This window comes from Chiloscyllium plagiosum, chromosome 2, assembly GCF_004010195.1.
Source record: "Chiloscyllium plagiosum isolate BGI_BamShark_2017 chromosome 2, ASM401019v2, whole genome shotgun sequence".
In the NCBI taxonomy this organism is placed as follows: Eukaryota; Metazoa; Chordata; class Chondrichthyes; order Orectolobiformes; family Hemiscylliidae; genus Chiloscyllium; species Chiloscyllium plagiosum.
Window position 1 is genome coordinate 60,284,316 of NC_057711.1, and position 17,591 is coordinate 60,301,906.

Here is a 17,591-nt window from a genome sequence, read left to right on the forward strand (position 1 = left end):
AACCTTAAGGATGTGCCAGAAGTTGAAGGTGGCCCGAGGTTCCCTTTTAAGTGGTCACGGGCAAGGTTCCGATACCTAGGCATTTTTATTACCCCCAAGTTTGATCTGTTATTTCGGACTAACTTTGTTCACTTGTTCGACAATATTAGGCGAGATCTCCAGAGATGGGAGGCTCTTCCAATTTCATGGCTGGGCTGAATATCTCTCATTGAGATGAATGTTTTCCTTGTTTGCTTTATTCCACACATATGCTCCCTATAATGTTTCCCAGGTCAACACTACGGAAGCTTATGGGATGGTTTGGTTCCTTTGTTTGGCATCATGGGCGGTCCCTCATCAAACTTACTAAATTGCAGTTGCCTCAAGGAGGGGGAGGAGTTGATTTCCCAGACATCAGGAGGTATCAGTTGAGTTCCCTGCTGTCCTTTGTCTGTGATTGGGAAGGTAATGATCCAGGCTCAATGTGGCTGGATGTTGAGGTCTCCCAGGCAAAGTGCCCTCTTATTAACTTGTTCATGGATAAGATGAGGACAGTTATGGACCACTGCCGGAACCCCATTGTCATTAGTACAGTCAAGGCAGTGCATCAGAGTGAGGGTTGCTTATCCATAACTTCGCCACTTACACCTATAGTTGGCATGCCAGGGTTCTGACCAGGGATGATGGACTCAGGGTTCAAACTATGGGCAGCGAGAGGAGTTTCTAGTTTGGGAGACTTGTTTGAGGGGGAGGTTGTGATGTCTTTTGAGCAGCTGAGCCGCAAATATGGGTTGCCCAGCAGAGACCTTTTCTGTTTTATTCAGGTTAGGGATTTCATCCAGAAGAAAACAACACTTCTCACTAAGCCCTATAAGCCCGATACAGAGAGGTTGTTGCTACATTCCACAAGCACCCTTTTGGTTAGTGCCCTCTATCGCCTGTTGTGTGGCAGGGCCTAGCAGGATATTAACTGGTTATGTGAGATCTGGGAACAAGAACTAGGAATGGAGATCTCTTCTGAAACATGGGAGAACATATGGGAGAATGATCGAAAGATCACAATCTATAATAGGACATACACTATGCAGTTAAAAGTTCTGCACAGGGTTCATCTGGCACCAGACTATCTAGCAAAGTTTAAAAAAGGGGCATTTTCAGTGTGCCCCAAATGTAAAATAAGTGTAGGTACTCTTACCCATTGCTTCTGGACATGCCACAGGCTCCGTGTTTATTGGAGCACTGTGGCGGGAGAGATAGGGAGGGTATTGAGGACTGAAGTCAAAGTAGACCCGATATCTCTCCTCTTAGGTCTACTGAATTTACCATATTTAGACAGGCATGGGAAGAAACTATTTAATATTCTTGCGTACTGTGCACGGAAGAATATTGTGATGAATTGGGTGTCTGAGAACCTGCCAGGCTTGCTGGGAAGGCAGAAATTAGTTATGGAGCACATTCCCTTGGACGTTTTCACAAACATGGTGCACCACACAACAGACATGGCCGCCCTACTTCAGTTATTTAGATTTATCAGTTATCTTAACTAGGGCGTTTGTTTAACCAGGATGGTTAGGTTTGTGACGCCCTGGGCCCTGGAAGGGGTCTCCTGAGTTAATACGGGTGTATATACAATGCTCCTGTTCCTTTGTTTGGGAGCTTTGCACTGAGCATAGCTGCTCTGTATTTTGTGTTTTTTTTTGCTTTCCTTTCTGTTTTTTTGATGTATTAGTTATTTACTTATTTATTGGTGTTCCATGAATAGTTAGTAGTTAGTAGACAGTAGTTGTGTTGTAATTTGTGTTTTGATTTCTTTTTATTATACTGATATTTGTTATTGATTTGTATTTTTCAATTATTTTATGTTTCTAAAGTTAAAAAAAAATTGCTAATAAATATATTTACAAAAAAAAGTTGTACAAAATGCACATATAGAATAATTGCAAAATAAACAATGTATAAAAGGTGAGGTAATGAGATAGCCTTACATATTCAGTCAAAAGCTTAGAAAAATTATTTGTTTGCAAAATAAACACACATTGTTATAAACACTAACTCTAAATACATTTATCAAAAATGTGACTGCTTTCTAGATAAAACACTGAACTAAAAACATAGAATGCAATCGTTATCTTTCCTTGTTCTGAAGATACATTCTTGACAATGACTTAAGATATAAAAGCTTTGCCATTCAGCCACAACAAAGAAGCACAATATTTGGTTAGTCGGTTAATACACTCTGAACTAAACTATTCATGGAACATTATTTTTCCTATAGTTTCTTTTTAATTCCTTCATGGAATCTTGGTATGACTGGCTAGGCCAGCTTTTGTTCCCCATCCTTAATTGCCCTTGAACTAAGTGACTTGCTGGGCCATTCCAAGGATAATTCAAAGCCAGCCACATTGCTGTGGATCTTGAGTCACAGGTGTGTGCAAACAATCAGCAGTCTCATAGAAGCAGCAAAGAAGAGCAGACATCAGAGGAGCAAAGTCCTATGCTAGGACATAAAACTGGACGAGATGACTGAGCTGGGGTTGAAGGAGACCGTGGATAATTTGAAACTAAAAATAAGTATCTTGAAGACAGTTATTTGGGTGAATTGGAGTTTGGCAAGGAAAGACTGATGGAAGTAAGCATGCAAAGTGTGGCAATATGAATGAGTTGCAATTTATGGAGGTTGGAAGAAAATATTAAATAAATTGCAGTTTTCAACAGTGGAGTCGAAAAGAGGAACAATAGAGGTGAACTTTCTTGAAGAAATCATGATAAATTGAAGCAAGTTAACTTGGAGTTGATTAATATGTCCTCCAAAAGGTAGCATATAAATAATAGATTGGTGAAGAGGGAGTGAATATTTTATGAAGATGGAATATTTTATGGGATATTTTACCTTTTAAGTAAAATCATTTTTGAATGAGGTAAGAAATCTTGATGATAATTGAATAGTGATGTGCATTATATCCATCCTCCTTATTGAAGGTTGACTAAGGTATCATTTATCAAGTTAATATTCATATATTTTATATTTTTAACAGAGACCTTGCTGCCAGAAACTGTCTTGTAGGTGACAATAATGTTCTTAAAATCAGTGATTTTGGAATGTCAAGACAGGAAGATGATGGAATTTACTCATCGTCCGGCTTGAAGCAAATTCCAATTAAATGGACAGCTCCTGAGGCTCTAAACTATGGTAAAAAAGTGTTAATTTATCTAATGCAAATATTGTGCAGTGTATTTTTATCGCAACTATTTACTTAACACTGATTGAATAGGCAAAATTCCGTTATTACATTACATTCTGGAAACTGCCAACATTTCAAGCCATAAAGTCTTACATCATGGTAACAGACCCTTCGGTCCAACCGTACATGCCGAACATAATCCCAAACTGAACTAGTCCCACCAACCTGCTCTTAGCCCATATCCTTCCAAACCTTTGCTATTCGTGTACTTATTTCTGCAAACTGATTCCATGACACTGGTGTTTTCTCTTCAAAAATGTCCATCAGAGGCCTTGGTAAATGTTATCATTTTTTTCCTCCATTTATGATTTCAATTTTAAATTCTGCTTTTTCATAAAAGGGAGAGGTGACCATCTAGTGGTATTATCACAAAACTATTAACCCAGAGATACCCAGGTAATGATTTGGAGACCAATTTGAACCTGCTTTGACAGATGGTGGAATTTAAATACAATAATATTCTGAACTGAATGGTCTAATGACCAGAGTTATTGACATTTATCAGAAAAAAGTATCTGGTTCACTAGTATCATTTAGGGAAGGAAACTGACATCCATATCTGATCTAGCCTACATGTAACTACAGACTGACAGCAATGTGATTGTCTCTGAACTGGTCTCTGGGATATTTAGGGATGGGCAATAAATGCTGGCTTCGCCAGTGACAGCCACACCCCATGAAGAACTGTTTTTAAAAGTTCCTGCAGGTTATACAATAATGTGATGGGTAGTGTGGCAAAGCTATACATAGATCCCTGGGTGTTTAGAAACACTGGGATGGAGAGAAGTGTAGTGACATTGCTTCGAGCATTAGAGGTTTGAACGTATTCTCCTTAGACACTTCCCATTGCAAATCAGTGGATTCTCTGAATGGGGCGGTGGGTTTTTTTTTGGGGGGGGGGAAAGTAGATTTTTGAGTTTCTTATTGAGTTCTTTAAAACATTAATCTGCATTTGATGAGAAATTTGACAATGTCCGGGACCACTGGTACCCTTACTTGCTTAATATAAGTTAGAAAATAAATATCACTTGTCTCTAATTCACACAGTTGTACTAATTACAGTAAACTCTCAAAAGTTTGAACAAACCACAACTGCCAATATTGAAGCCTTGGTTGTGTGAAAAAGTTTTCAAATTGGATGTTTCATTTTTGATTTGTTCAGAAATAATTTTCTAGTATGAGAAAAGATAATCAAATAAAATATTCTATGAACTGAATATGTAATCAGTATTTTAAAGCTGCCCATACCAAATAATAGCTTTTTAATTCAATTACAATGGAACAAAGTTATGCATAGGCACTCTCCCCCTCCTGTGTCTCCTAGACATGTCTTTCCTCTGCAGTATTATCAAAATATTTGGGAACAAATATGTCTTGTGTTTTCACCAAAACAAAATCCATCTTTTCACTGTAATTAAGTAATTCTGTTCTTCTGTCACAGGAGAAGTGAATACAGCATATGTTCATATTCTATAGTTTTCCTTCAGCTGACAGAGTTTTACATAACTCGGTGAATTATCAAAACCAGGCTTTCCAGGCAGGCAGAAACCCTCACGTAAAAACATTAGTAATGTAAATGGACACTACTTAGATTGCTAATTTTAATCATGTTTTTAAATGTGAAATATTTAACGTTTTTTATGTCAAACTTTATTTCAATCATTTTGATTTTTGCAAGCTCTTTTAGTGAGATTTGATTTGTTTTACTTGGTCACATTATCCAAACAATGAAGAAAGCATCAACAGTAAGCACATTATTTTAAGCATCCAAACAGATCACCATAAAAAACCTTTTCTAAAAGCCCTTCCAGATCTCTTTTAAGCTGAATAATAACTACTGTAAATAAGATTTGGAAAGTAACATACGTGAAAATGTCTAGGTTTACCAAGAATTGGTATTTGAGACTAAAATTTGCAGGCTTCAATTTACAGCATGCAACTTTTGCACAGCTTTGTAAAGAGTTCATGTGCAGTGCATTACTTGGGCAATTGAAGCATAGGATCTATAAATTAATTCATCTGTTTTAAAAAAATTGTGAAGAGATCCTCTACAGTTTAGTTGTTTAGCATTCTTGGATATGTTAGCTAATTACAGTGGGGGGTTGCCAATCCTGGACAGAAAATATCATTCAAGTTTCATAGTCCAGTTAAGCATTCTTTTCTGTGACCAATTATTAGGAGTGAACTTTGGATGAGCTCAGGAGCAAGGATGACTTTGATTTTCTGCATGACGTTCTGCATAACCTTATTTACACTTATATATGAAGAACAGTGGCATGTTGGCTCAGTGGTTAGCACTGCTGTTTCACAGCACCAGGGACCCTGTTTCGATTACAGTCTCCGATGACTGTCTATGGAGAGTTTGCACATTCTCCCTGTGTCTGCATGGGTTTCCTCCCACAGTCCAAAGATGTGCAGATTAGGTGAATTGGCCATGCTAAATTGTCCATAGTGTTCAGGGATGTGTAGGTTAGATGCGTTGGTCAGGGGAAATGTCGAGTAACAGGTAGGGGATTGGGTCTGGGTGAGTTACTCTTTGGAGAGTCATGCAGACTTGGTGGGCCGAATGGCCTGTTTCCACACTGTAAGGATTCTATGAAGTCAACTGAACTTTGGTACTGAAGGCAAGAATTACATTGATTCAGAATTGTCATCTTTATAAAGAGAAAATAAAAATACTTTGCCCACATTGGTACACTCCCTGATAACATCCAATTGCGCATGACGAGCCTTCTCTCGACTTTTATCATAGATTCAAATTTATCTATTTTTAATTAGTTTGTAAGGTACAAACAATTTCAATGCTTGAAATTAATAAAGGGATTTTTGATATAAATATTCTGTCACAGGACGATACAGTTCAGAGAGTGATGTGTGGAGCTATGGGATACTCTTGTGGGAGACATTCAGCTTGGGAGTGTGTCCATATCCTGGAATGACTAATCAACAGGCACGAGAACAGGTTGAAAAAGGTACAGTTAACACTAAAAACTGAATACTGATATAGTGATACATACATTCTGATTAGTTGAAGTTTGTATTGCTACATGCTATTTTTCTGTGACTGCTCATGAAGAGGATAAACAGCAACTTAGGCTGAGTAGCCTTTTTCTGTGTGATACACATATTTGACTATTGTGAGCTTGGCCCATATTTATCAATGAACTTTTTTGTTATGTTAAAGCGATAATGAAAATTCTTCATCTCAGTATGAATGTTTGTTATACTGTCATTAGTTTCCACAAAACCCAAAATAGATTAGACCTAGATTAAACCTAAAAGGCAGAGGATGTCATTAATAAGCAAAAGACATTGGCCAATGTTTTATGTTGATAGTGATCTGTTTGCCATCAATATTCTGACACTGACTTAAACATGCGCATTAAATTTAGGTATCCAGAAGTTGTGTCAGTGATTTTGCAGGCTGCAGTTTCTGCCACAGACTTAAATCAATGGAAAATCTATGAACGACTGAAAACCCTCATCCCCAGGCTGTTAGGCTTGATGTAAAATCCTTCAAAAATTTAAACTTTGTTGAATGAGGTTAAACTTTTATTTAACAGTTTGCTAATTTCATAATTATTGATCAAGGCCCTCACTATCCTTGGAAAACTCATTTTTTATTTGTGGAATGTTGATTTGCTTTTTTTTTTGTTTTGGATTCATTTAATTCAATAACTTATTTTCTGATCTGTTACTTTAAATTAAAGGTGAGACAGTTTTATTCTTTGACTTCCTGGTTTGGTATCTGTTTCACTGGAATTGACTATTTATTTTGCTTGATGCACACCTGGAGATCCCTGTAATTTTTTGCCAGACTTACATTGCCACCAGGAGAGGAGCCTCTTGCACCTCAGAAATTTTTAAATTATTGTGGGCAATTTCATTCCAGGTCATAAGATAAGGTTAAGATAAATGCTCGGCACAACGTCATGGGCCAAAGGGCCTCTGTATTGTGCTGTACCATTTATGTTCTATGTCATTTGATTTGCTGATAACAGCAAATTTTGAGCTTTTATAGCCTTCTACAAATTCTTATCTTATAATGACTTTTGCAAGCTGGTCTAATCCCTAGTTGCTACTATGAACTATTTATAACATGGTTCAAACTCATTAGTTAGGATACATTTTAATCATTCCCTTATTTCAATCATCCTTCACATATGTCACTGGACTTGTAACCAGAGGCTCAGGCTAATGATTTGGAGACAAATCCCACTTAGCAGCTTGTAAAATTTAAATCCATTTAATAAATCTGGAATTGAAAGTCAATATCAGTAATGGTGACCAAGAAACAATCATCAATTATTGTGTAAATCTATCTGGTTCACTAATGTCTTTTGAGGAAGAAAATCTGCTGTTCTGATCCAATCTCTCTTCGATGTAATTCCAGGTCCACAACAATGTGATGGGCTCTTAATTCCTCTCTGAAATGGTCTAACAAGCTACTCATTTCAAAGGCAGTTAGGATTGGGCAACAATTGCTGGCCTTGCCCATGATACCCATATCCCATTAAAAGAACACTTTGCACAGTGATTAATTTTAAATTGAGTTTACCTTAAGTTGTTAAACTTTGTTTTCAAATGGGTGCAAAGTATGCCTGCAACTAAGTGATTTTTATTGACTGTTCCATACAACCAAAGTAGAATGTTTTGATCCCAGTTGATGTAGCTTCCGAACAAGTCAGATTCGGGAATTAAATTTGACTTGTTAGTTCAGATGTTCTTTTTCATTTGACTTGGTGGTCATTTACTGAAACAAAAGGCTGCAGATTTTCTTTAACAATAAAGTTTATTACACTTTTTTAAAAATCAAGCTATTATAAATATAGATCACACTTTGAAAGCTTTTAAATGATACAGAAAAATAATATATCCTCTATTCACCGACATGATTACTTTACAGTATTTCAAATCCATGGAAATTACTCTTGTGTATTAAATCTTTAGGTTTGACTCAGCTGCTTTTCTGCTCTGTTCTGTTCTGTGAACTGTGAAGTTCCCTTACATGAATAGTCACGAGACTGAGCACTTAGGATTTCTGAGTCTTTTAATAATGTGGAAATTTCTAACCGAACACTCCTGGTCTCAAGTCTCACAAGCTAAATCTTTATGCCAAGTTAACTGAGTTTCTCCTAAGCTGTCCTATACTCCTTTCTAGGAGAGATACTACATTTGTTTCTGATCCCAGTCAGGTCTCCTCCAAAATTGTGCTAAAAGTTTTCAATCTCTTGGTTTTTCTAAGTTAGCATTAATCATTGGTTATTCTAAATCAAAAGCAAACTACTGTGCTCAGTGATTATATTCCTTGTCATAATATCAACAATCTTCCGTTAATACTCCAGGGTTTTGCAGTATTCTTCTTTCTGATAATAAGTGAATTAGTTCACAGTTCCAAGAGGACCCTCCAAACTTGATTTTTTTTTTAAGTCCTTCACAAAAGTAACTAAAACCCATATGCAACTCCTTCAAACTACAAACTTTAACAAATGATATTTATATATGTTAATCATGTCTTTCATCACATCAGTGGATGAAATTTTCCACTGTATTGAGAGGCGAGAGCATTAGTGAGAAAGTTAAGAAAATGCAACAAAAATGAAAGAAAATCGTATTCCCAACATTGAGGAAAAAGAATTCTGATTTTTCCCTAAGGATTTAAACAGCAACTATTCAATCTAGGCAGAGAGCAGTGATTACCTTATTTCCATGCATTTGCATCACATTACTTGCTAATGTAATATCAAGGTATCTTCCATTTCTTCCCTCCTTGCCCACAAAACTTGGTGATACCAATTCTCAACATAAAACTTGGAGATGTTACCTGGTGGTGGCACCTTTACAAATTTTTCATCCAAATCCACTGTTATCACTATTTTTCTGTATGAGCACAGCCCTCTTCCACCCTCCTTAAGTGCATGTGGATATTGCCAAACAGCAGCCTCATTACATTATCATGGCTACTTTCCGAACAACTCGTGCACACTTTCATCCATTGAAGACTTCATTTTGAACTGGGGTCACTTGTGCCTTGCCGGGTTACATTGACTGAGGAGGCATATTCACATTTCATGCATCTCATAGCTTTTAGCTTATTCAATACTCCCTCACTTCACGTTGACTTGAATGCTGCCTGCTTCTCTGGCTAGTTTTGCTTATTCACAAAATCACAAATTGTTTTTACAGAGGAGAAGAAGGCCATTCAGCCTGTCATGTCTGTAACACCTTTCTTAGTATTCCTACCTTTTCCACATAACCCTGTTACACTATTTCTGTTTAAATAAACAGCCAGTGCCCTCATGAATACCTTAATCGAATCTGCCTCACCACACTTCCAGACAGGGCATTAACTGCAATGTGGAGAAGTGTGAAGTGATGCAATGTGGTACAAAGAACATGAAAAGGCACTACAATGTAGAAGGCAGACAGGAGCAAAAAGACCTGGGTATATACGTATACAAGTCATTAAAGATGGCAGAAAGGTTCTTCCTTACCTCACTTTTGTTTCTTTTACTGATCATTTTAAAACCCTGCCTTCTGATACTTGATCTGTTTATGGGAGGAAACAATTTCTAATCTATCCAGACCCATTATTTTGAAAACCTCTATCAAATCTCCACTTAGCTTTCATCTCTCCAAGAGAAATAGTGCCACTTCCTCCAATCTTTCCTCACAATGGAAGTTTCTCATTCTTGGACCTATGGTCATAGGCCTCTTCTGTTCTCTCCAATGTGCTCTCATTCTTGCTGTACTGTAGTACTTAGAACTTTTCCCTTACTTCCAATTGACATCTAATTAGTGTCTTATACAATTTCAGCGTGATATCTCTGCTGTTGTACTCTGTGCCCTTATTTATGAAGCCTGGAATACTATATGTGGTACTATCAGCTCTCTCTACCTTTTCTGACATCTTTAATGACTTGTATACATACACACCCAGGTCTTTATGCTCCTGTCTGCCATCTATATTGTAATGAATTTCCATGTTCTTCGTACCACACTGCATCACTTCACACTTCTCCACATTGAACTTTGTCTGCCATCTATCCACACATTTTACCAACACATAAAACTGTGTAGAGTATTCCACATGCAACCTCACCAACACCCTGTATTGTTAGAATGATACTTCCTTATTTTTAAAGACAAAATTCCATATCGCTTCTGAATTACTTGCTGCAACTTAGGTCACTGATCCAATAAAATGTGTTCCCTGGTCTGAATTCATCCATAATGATATTCACCATCTTGGAATTACCTTCTTAACATTTTTCAAGCAACAGTCTAGTGTGGGATACGCTTCTGCCCATACAAGTTGGACAATAGCAACCAAGTAAGATTTTCCCTGACTCGGTGGGAGGGATCCTGTGAAATTGATTTGTAACTGTTTTTGTAACAGGTTTGGTCAAAATTGGAATGACATGGAACCTTGACTGATCTTTTCAGATCAATTTGGGCACATACCAGGCATTGCTGTTTTGCTGCATCTTTTCTTATTCCATATCCCCACTGGCATCTGCCCATTCTCCCACAAAGGACTTGCTTCCAATGATGTGCAATTCTGTGTATATTTTCTGAGGTTATATTGAGCACAGCATAGTGTTATCACACTTTGGGCTTTTGTCAGATTCCATTTGGCACCTTCTACCACTCCTTATTCTTCTCATCGCTTTATTTTCTTTTCCATATCCCCGTGTAAATGTATCATATTTATCCCTCTGGTCCAATTGTTGCTGCTGCTGCCTGATGTTCAGGACTTGTTGCTACTGCCTATGTAGCTGCCTCATCTGTGTGCTGGTTACCCATTTGAATGGGTTCTGTTCCCTTCTGATGCATCTTGACCTTTTATCACTGTACCTCTAATAGTCATTGAGCAGCTCCCACTAATTCTTTATCTATTGTCTCATGTGGATATGCCCCCATCAACTTTGTGTTGTCATCTTATCAAGTAAAATCCAAAGACTTTCTGACTATCTATATGAATGTTAGTCTGCAGAGTGTTGTATCACGTTGTGCACCAATCTGTACACAACATTTCAATTTGTTTTCAAAAGTCCTATTTCTTCCCTCCACCACACCTGAAGATATGGTTGGTCACTATCTATCTGTGATGATGTTGTCCATGTTGAGATAACTTGACTCAAAGACATTTCATTTTTAACTTTCCTTGAAGTACACTGTACATTCAATTTGTGAATATTTTTTATTGTTCCTATTAATTGTCTAATATTTTCAAAATAAAACACAGTTACTGTTTCTATCTTCTTATGAGTCTAGAAATTATCTTTACAATATCCTTAACACAGAAATCAAATGATTGTACTTGATCACAGGCATTAATAGTTTTCCACATGTTTATCTTTTGCATCCAGGTGTTTAGACATTTCACAATTCCAGATGCATATAAACTACCCTTGAGAACTACATGTTACATCTGTGTAATTTCAAAGCATCCTTTGGTTTCCAAGAACTTTGGCTGCTGTTCAGGAATGTTAACAAAGGAGGGAGTCTCATTTCACTCATTGAGTCATTTTATTCACTTGCATACACAACCTATCAACGACATCATGGCTTTGGCCTCAGTCTTCAGCTGTCCCGGACTTCTTTGTAAGGCTTTTTGGCTTTTCAGCTTTTCTAATGGATGCATTCCTGCCTAGCCAGTATAGACCCACATTCTGAGTCCTTTGTATCTCATGCATACCTGATCAGCACATCTCTCTGATTTAACGACCGGTGGTAAATTAAAACATACTCAACCAAATGCAATGAAAGGATAGCATTCAATGCTTTATGTCTCATATTTGTAGTTTTTGTAGGCATCCTTTGATAATTAATAACCTTGACTTTCAGATGCCTTGTTTGTTAGTTCTCATTTCACTTATTACCAACTACATGGCTAAAGCTTTGAGTCTTATTAACTTGTAATTAACCATTAATGAATTAACTATTAATTTAATTTGTCAGTATGTAAATCGCTATGGGGTAACATGGTGACTTACTGGTTAGCACAGGTTGCCTCACAGCCCCAGGAACCTCAGTTTGATTCCACCCTCAGGTGACTGTGAGGGTTTCCTCCAGGTGCTCTGGATTCCTCCCACAGTCCAAACATGTGCAGGTTAGGTGGATTGGCCATGGGAAATACACGGTTACAGGCGTAGGGTAGGGGTATGGGTCTGGATGGGCTGTTCTTCACAGGGTTGGTGGGGACTTGGTGGGCCGAATGGACTGCTTCCACATTGTAGGAATTCTATGATTCTGTGTGTAACAGTCAAAGGCGACCAACTGTTAGTAAGATCAAGTTGGACTCAGCCAGTCAGATGGTGCCACCACATTTATTTAAGAGATTCATCTGATCTCAGTCCAGGGGTATGGTCAAAATCAGTCAGCCAGATCTCTATAGTGTGGAAAGAGGCCAATTGGCCCATTGTGTCCACATCGACCCTCCAAAGAGCATTTCACCCAGAACCCCCATCAATCCTCTTAATCCCACATTTACCTTGGGCTAATCCACCTTGCCTGTACATCCCTGGACACAACTGACAATTTATTATGGCCAATCCAAACCAACCTTAGTCCAACCAGAGTCTGGGTATCAGTATCCTTACAGTCTGAGGATTGGGCTATGGTCAATACTTAAGGTCAAATGCAACCAATCCAGAGATTAGAGATTCATCAGGAACTATGCCCAGTTGGGTAACCTATAGCAAATGTTTGAGCACCAGGTGAAGCTATCTTTTTCACACTTCCATACAGCAGCAGCACAAGTGATAACAAGATGCTGCCGATAGGCCAACAGACATTCTGCCTATCATGCAAATGAGTAATGTAGTTTATGATTGTTTGTGCTGACTTGATGCTTGATATGTAGGCTATATGTCCCAAGGACATATCCTTTCAACTGTTTGCAACAGGCAAGGTATTAACCACACCCAACCAATCTGTGTTGGTATCAGTATTCAACATTAGATATGATTCTGCAATTGAACATTTATAATGTAATTCTGAGTTGCAAAGGATTATGCTAACAGTGTAGTCAACAAAATAGTTGACACCATTTTCTGGCTAATTTGTCAAGGCATGCCTTAATCAATCAGTCAACTTGACTGGTTTAAAATTTAAACAAAGCTAAACAGTTAACTGACAATAGTCATCTAACTAGTCTATTTTTCATGATCATTACTCTACGATAAAAAGTCCACCTGTCAACCAATCAACACTCTCCTCTTATACAGATACATGTTTTCTCCCCCCATTACATTGGTGTTCTTGTAAATTGTCCAGATGCAGTTAGTCTGCAGCCACAGCAGGTAAATAGCAAGCTATTGAATATTTTTGTTTATTGTGAAAAGAATTTACGGCAAAAGTAGAGAGATAATTAAGTTATTCAGGGCATTGGTGAGACCAATACTGCATACACTATTCTGGAAAATATGTTATCTCTTATTTTCTTAAATTATAAGTGACTGTTTAAAAATAAAGGATTGCCCATTCAAGACAGATGAGGTTTTTTTTGCAGAAGGTTGAGTCTTTGGAACTTTCTTCCTTAAAAGGTGATGAAGAGAAAGTTTTGAGTATTTTTAAGGCAGAGATAGATAGACAGACAGACTTGCATCTTATCACTCATCCAGAATCTCATCAAGATAGGTAGAAGTGTAGAATAATGGGAGAAGACTTGAGTGAGGGGCAATGTCTGACTCCTGCTCCCAATTCCTTTATACATGTTCAGATGTTCCTACTTGTACAAGTTGTCAGAATTAAGCTCCATTTGTCAAGAAAATCCCTTTGCAGTTAGACAAAGATTTGTCCTGCTTAAAACTAACTTTTAGGTTATTTTTGTTTCTATCGTCTCTCAAATGCACATGTTAAAATACGGCCTCAACTGTTGAGAACATAATGCAAAATAATATTAAGTAATTAAACGTAAAGAAATATTGATGCTTCCATTTTTTAAAAGTTTTTATCACTCAAAAATATTGTTTGAATGGGTTTACCTAACTTAAGTAAACTACTTGAACAAGTGTTTGATTTTCAAATGTGGAAATTAATGGATAACCACTCACCAGAAACATTTGTCTAGTTGAAAAAGGGGTTGGTGTCTATCCTAATCCTAAAATTATACCAAGCAGAAAGAAACTTGTGCCCTGTAAAGAGCAGTGTTTTACCCAAGTTGCCTACAAACATCAGGATAGTGCAACACTAAGAGAGAATCATTTGTTTTAAAAATGTTGTTAAACTGTTTCAGGTTACAGGATGTCATCACCGCAGAAATGTCCAGAGGAAATATATGCCATAATGCTGAGGTGCTGGGAATATAAGCCAGAAAATCGACCAAATTTCAGTGATGTGCACAAAGAACTCTTGTGCATCAAGAAGAAGATAACGTAGTAACACAAGGAGTAAATGCTGACTGTAGGAAATTGAGTATTCAGTTATTGCGAAACATCAGGAGTCACACAATACCATTTTTGCTCTGATATATTGTAATTAATGTGATATATATTTGTTATATTGCAGCAGCATTTTTTTGTTGAAACTTTTAAATATTTCTTACCTGTTTTGTTCGAGGCCCTTAAGTATTTGTAAGGTACATCAAAGAGAAAAGGTTTCTCAAAGCATTAAAAAACACATTGCAAAAACACACACCTAACTAAGAAGCAAAGTCCTCTGGTTGTCATTTTCATAAATGTAAATAGAGCACATCAGATTATGGTATGTTTACTTGGTGCTATTGAAATGCAATATAAGATTTTATGGCGCTGATCCCAAAGCTGACTATTTTAAATTGCTGTTGTCGGACTCAAAAATATCTACTATAGACGACCAGGAAATAGGTTCCTGAGACAGTGATTATTTCCACGTATTTTCAAGAACACTCAGCTGGCGAGGTTGGCCATATAACACAATGGAAATATCAACAAGACATTTGTATAATTATTTGTCTTAATGATCACTTATCTGCACAATTCTTCGGGTTGCTATTTTGAAGACATCACAATTAGGTTTCCATGATGTGCTTGAGATTCCAAAGTACTGTACTGTACAGTGCAAGTACCTATGCTTTTTTAAAATGAAAATACGTTAACACTTTTTTGTTGGTTTACTTCAGTTTTAAGATCTATGATCTTTTTGAATTCAAAATGCACCTTGTTGTTTGACTGCTAAAATATTTGAACATTTTGCCAGCAGTAGTAGGCATTTGACCAAGCTTTAGCAAGAACACAATTGTTTTGCTGTCCATATATTGATGCAAATAAGTTAACCCTTTGAATATTAAAGTCTCCTACTTTCAGATAATCTGAAATAATTATTTCCTCTAATTTATGATAAATTGCAATAGGATCAGAGAAGTGTGCCAAATGCTTCTTCAGTTGTTATTGCTCAGAAATAACCCTCCAAATTTGAAGCATTGATTTTAATGATATAATATAACTGCAAAACTCAAAAGATCTTACAGAAGCTGAGGAGCTGGATGTATTTTATCATAATTTAGAAAGGACCACTTCATGTCAACAATATTTCAGATTCAATGATGGCTTTTGTACCAATTTTGGTTAAATTGTATGTATCCTTACATTATTAAGGGACTGAGGATTCTGTTGCTTTGGCCTGCACATGAACTTCCATAACTAGTGTTTGTTACTGATGTGCACAGACATGTCCTGACAGAGTGCAAAATCAAGTGGAGAGCACTTTGCAGAATGTGTTTCATCCTCTGGTTCATTGCTGAGGCAAAGTTTTCAATGTGAAATAATGCAGCATCCACTTCTGACGTGAAAGTGAACATTAGAAAATAACAATAGGCCTTGAGAAAGGGCTTATATTAAAAATATGCTGTTTCAAAGCTTAATATGTTTAGATGTCTGATGCAATCTTATGTTTGGTTCCAATTTATATTTTCCAAGTCACACTGTCCAAGAGAACATTTGATTCAGAGATTATTGCTGTGGTAAAGGATCACTGGCATGACACTGAATCAGTCTCATTCATTCACTAGATTCAGTTAGATCCTGTATGTTTCACTAGACATGGATTTATATGTATGTTGATCCATATCTGAATCCACTTCTAAAATTATGACTGAAGATGATTACAGCACATTGATTTGTAGCAATATCTTTATTAGGAATGTAGGACCAAAGTCATACGGAAGTGCAGGAAGAAACATGAAACAAATTGAAATACTGTACTGTGAATCGTGATTTTAAGACAATGTTTGCAGGAATCCTAAGTCTTTAGGTTTAATATTTCCATGGTTTTGTTTTTCAAATTTGTTTACAAAGTGTGAACTGATGTATCTTTCAGTTTGTTTAATATGTTTGGTCATTCTTGATTTTTGACAAGTTTAGAACTTGCAGGAAATGGTATGATTTACAGTACACTTAAAACTAAGCCCATCTTGTAAACAACAGTATGATATATAGGAATTTTATGGATTCAGATGTTATGGTAATACTAATAGAAACTAAATAAGCTGTGCTTCATCTGTTTTAAGTACTTTGCACAGCATGTATTTTACAACATTATTTAACAACATTTCTACTGACTTTATTTGAAGTGTTGTAGCCAATCCATTGCAAGTGCTTTTGTTCCAAAAAACAACCAAGTTTTTGTTTCTGCTCTAGTATTTCCACAGACCGTAAATATTTAATGCCTGCATTTCACTGTTGCAAAGCAAATTCAGTATTACACATGGAGAATAAATGTATGGCAAGTTCCACAGAAAATGTTTGTGCAGTAAGAATGTTAAATGCTTACAGGAATGTTGGTATTTTCAAACTGATGAACTGGGTGCTGTAGCAGAGTTTCAGTTTTACCGGCAAATTGTGCAATCCTATTACAATTATATTTTTTGCAAACTGAGCATTGTCACAGTAAAGTCAGTAAATTTCTTGGGTTTGAAATGTGGTTTTGTTGTGAAAACAATTCCTGGTTGACCATAATTGCTGTAAGCAGGCTTTGATTTTATCATGGATAGTGTACTATTATGCCATACTTTTTTTAGATTAGATTAGATTACAGTGTGGAAACAGGCCCTTCGGCCCAACAAGTCCACACCGACCCGCCAAAGCGAAACCCCCCCAATACCCCTACATTTACCCCTTACCTAACACTACGGGCAATTTAGTATGGCCAATTCACCTGACCCTGCACATCTTTTGTGATGTGGGAGGAAACCGGAGCACCCGGAGGAAACCCACGCAGACACGGGGAGAACGTGCAAACTCCACACAGTCAGTCGCCTGAGGCGGGAATTGAACCCGGGTCTGTGGCGCTGTGAGGCAGCAGTGCTAACCACTGTGCCACTGTGCCGCCCACATTCTGAAGTGATGGGGAAGCAAAGTCTTAAAATGTACATTTATTCCACAATAA

At 37.2% G+C, this 17,591-nt stretch overlaps 1 protein-coding gene across 4 annotated transcripts in view; it reads left to right on the forward strand.

The window, feature by feature from the left end:
• The window catches only part of fer (fer (fps/fes related) tyrosine kinase), a 205,465-nt gene extending 189,397 nt beyond the window's left edge, over nucleotides 1–16,068 (forward strand). For all 4 annotated transcript variants that reach the window (XM_043710357.1, XM_043710364.1, XM_043710372.1 and 1 more), the window contains 3 exons: nucleotides 3,015–3,169; nucleotides 6,071–6,193; nucleotides 14,464–16,068. In XM_043710357.1, the coding sequence (XP_043566292.1) occupies nucleotides 3,015–3,169; nucleotides 6,071–6,193; nucleotides 14,464–14,606 (421 nt within the window). In that variant the 3' untranslated portion in view covers nucleotides 14,607–16,068. The remainder of the gene's footprint in view (nucleotides 1–3,014; nucleotides 3,170–6,070; nucleotides 6,194–14,463) is intronic.
• Nucleotides 16,069–17,591: the final 1,523 nt, after the last annotated feature.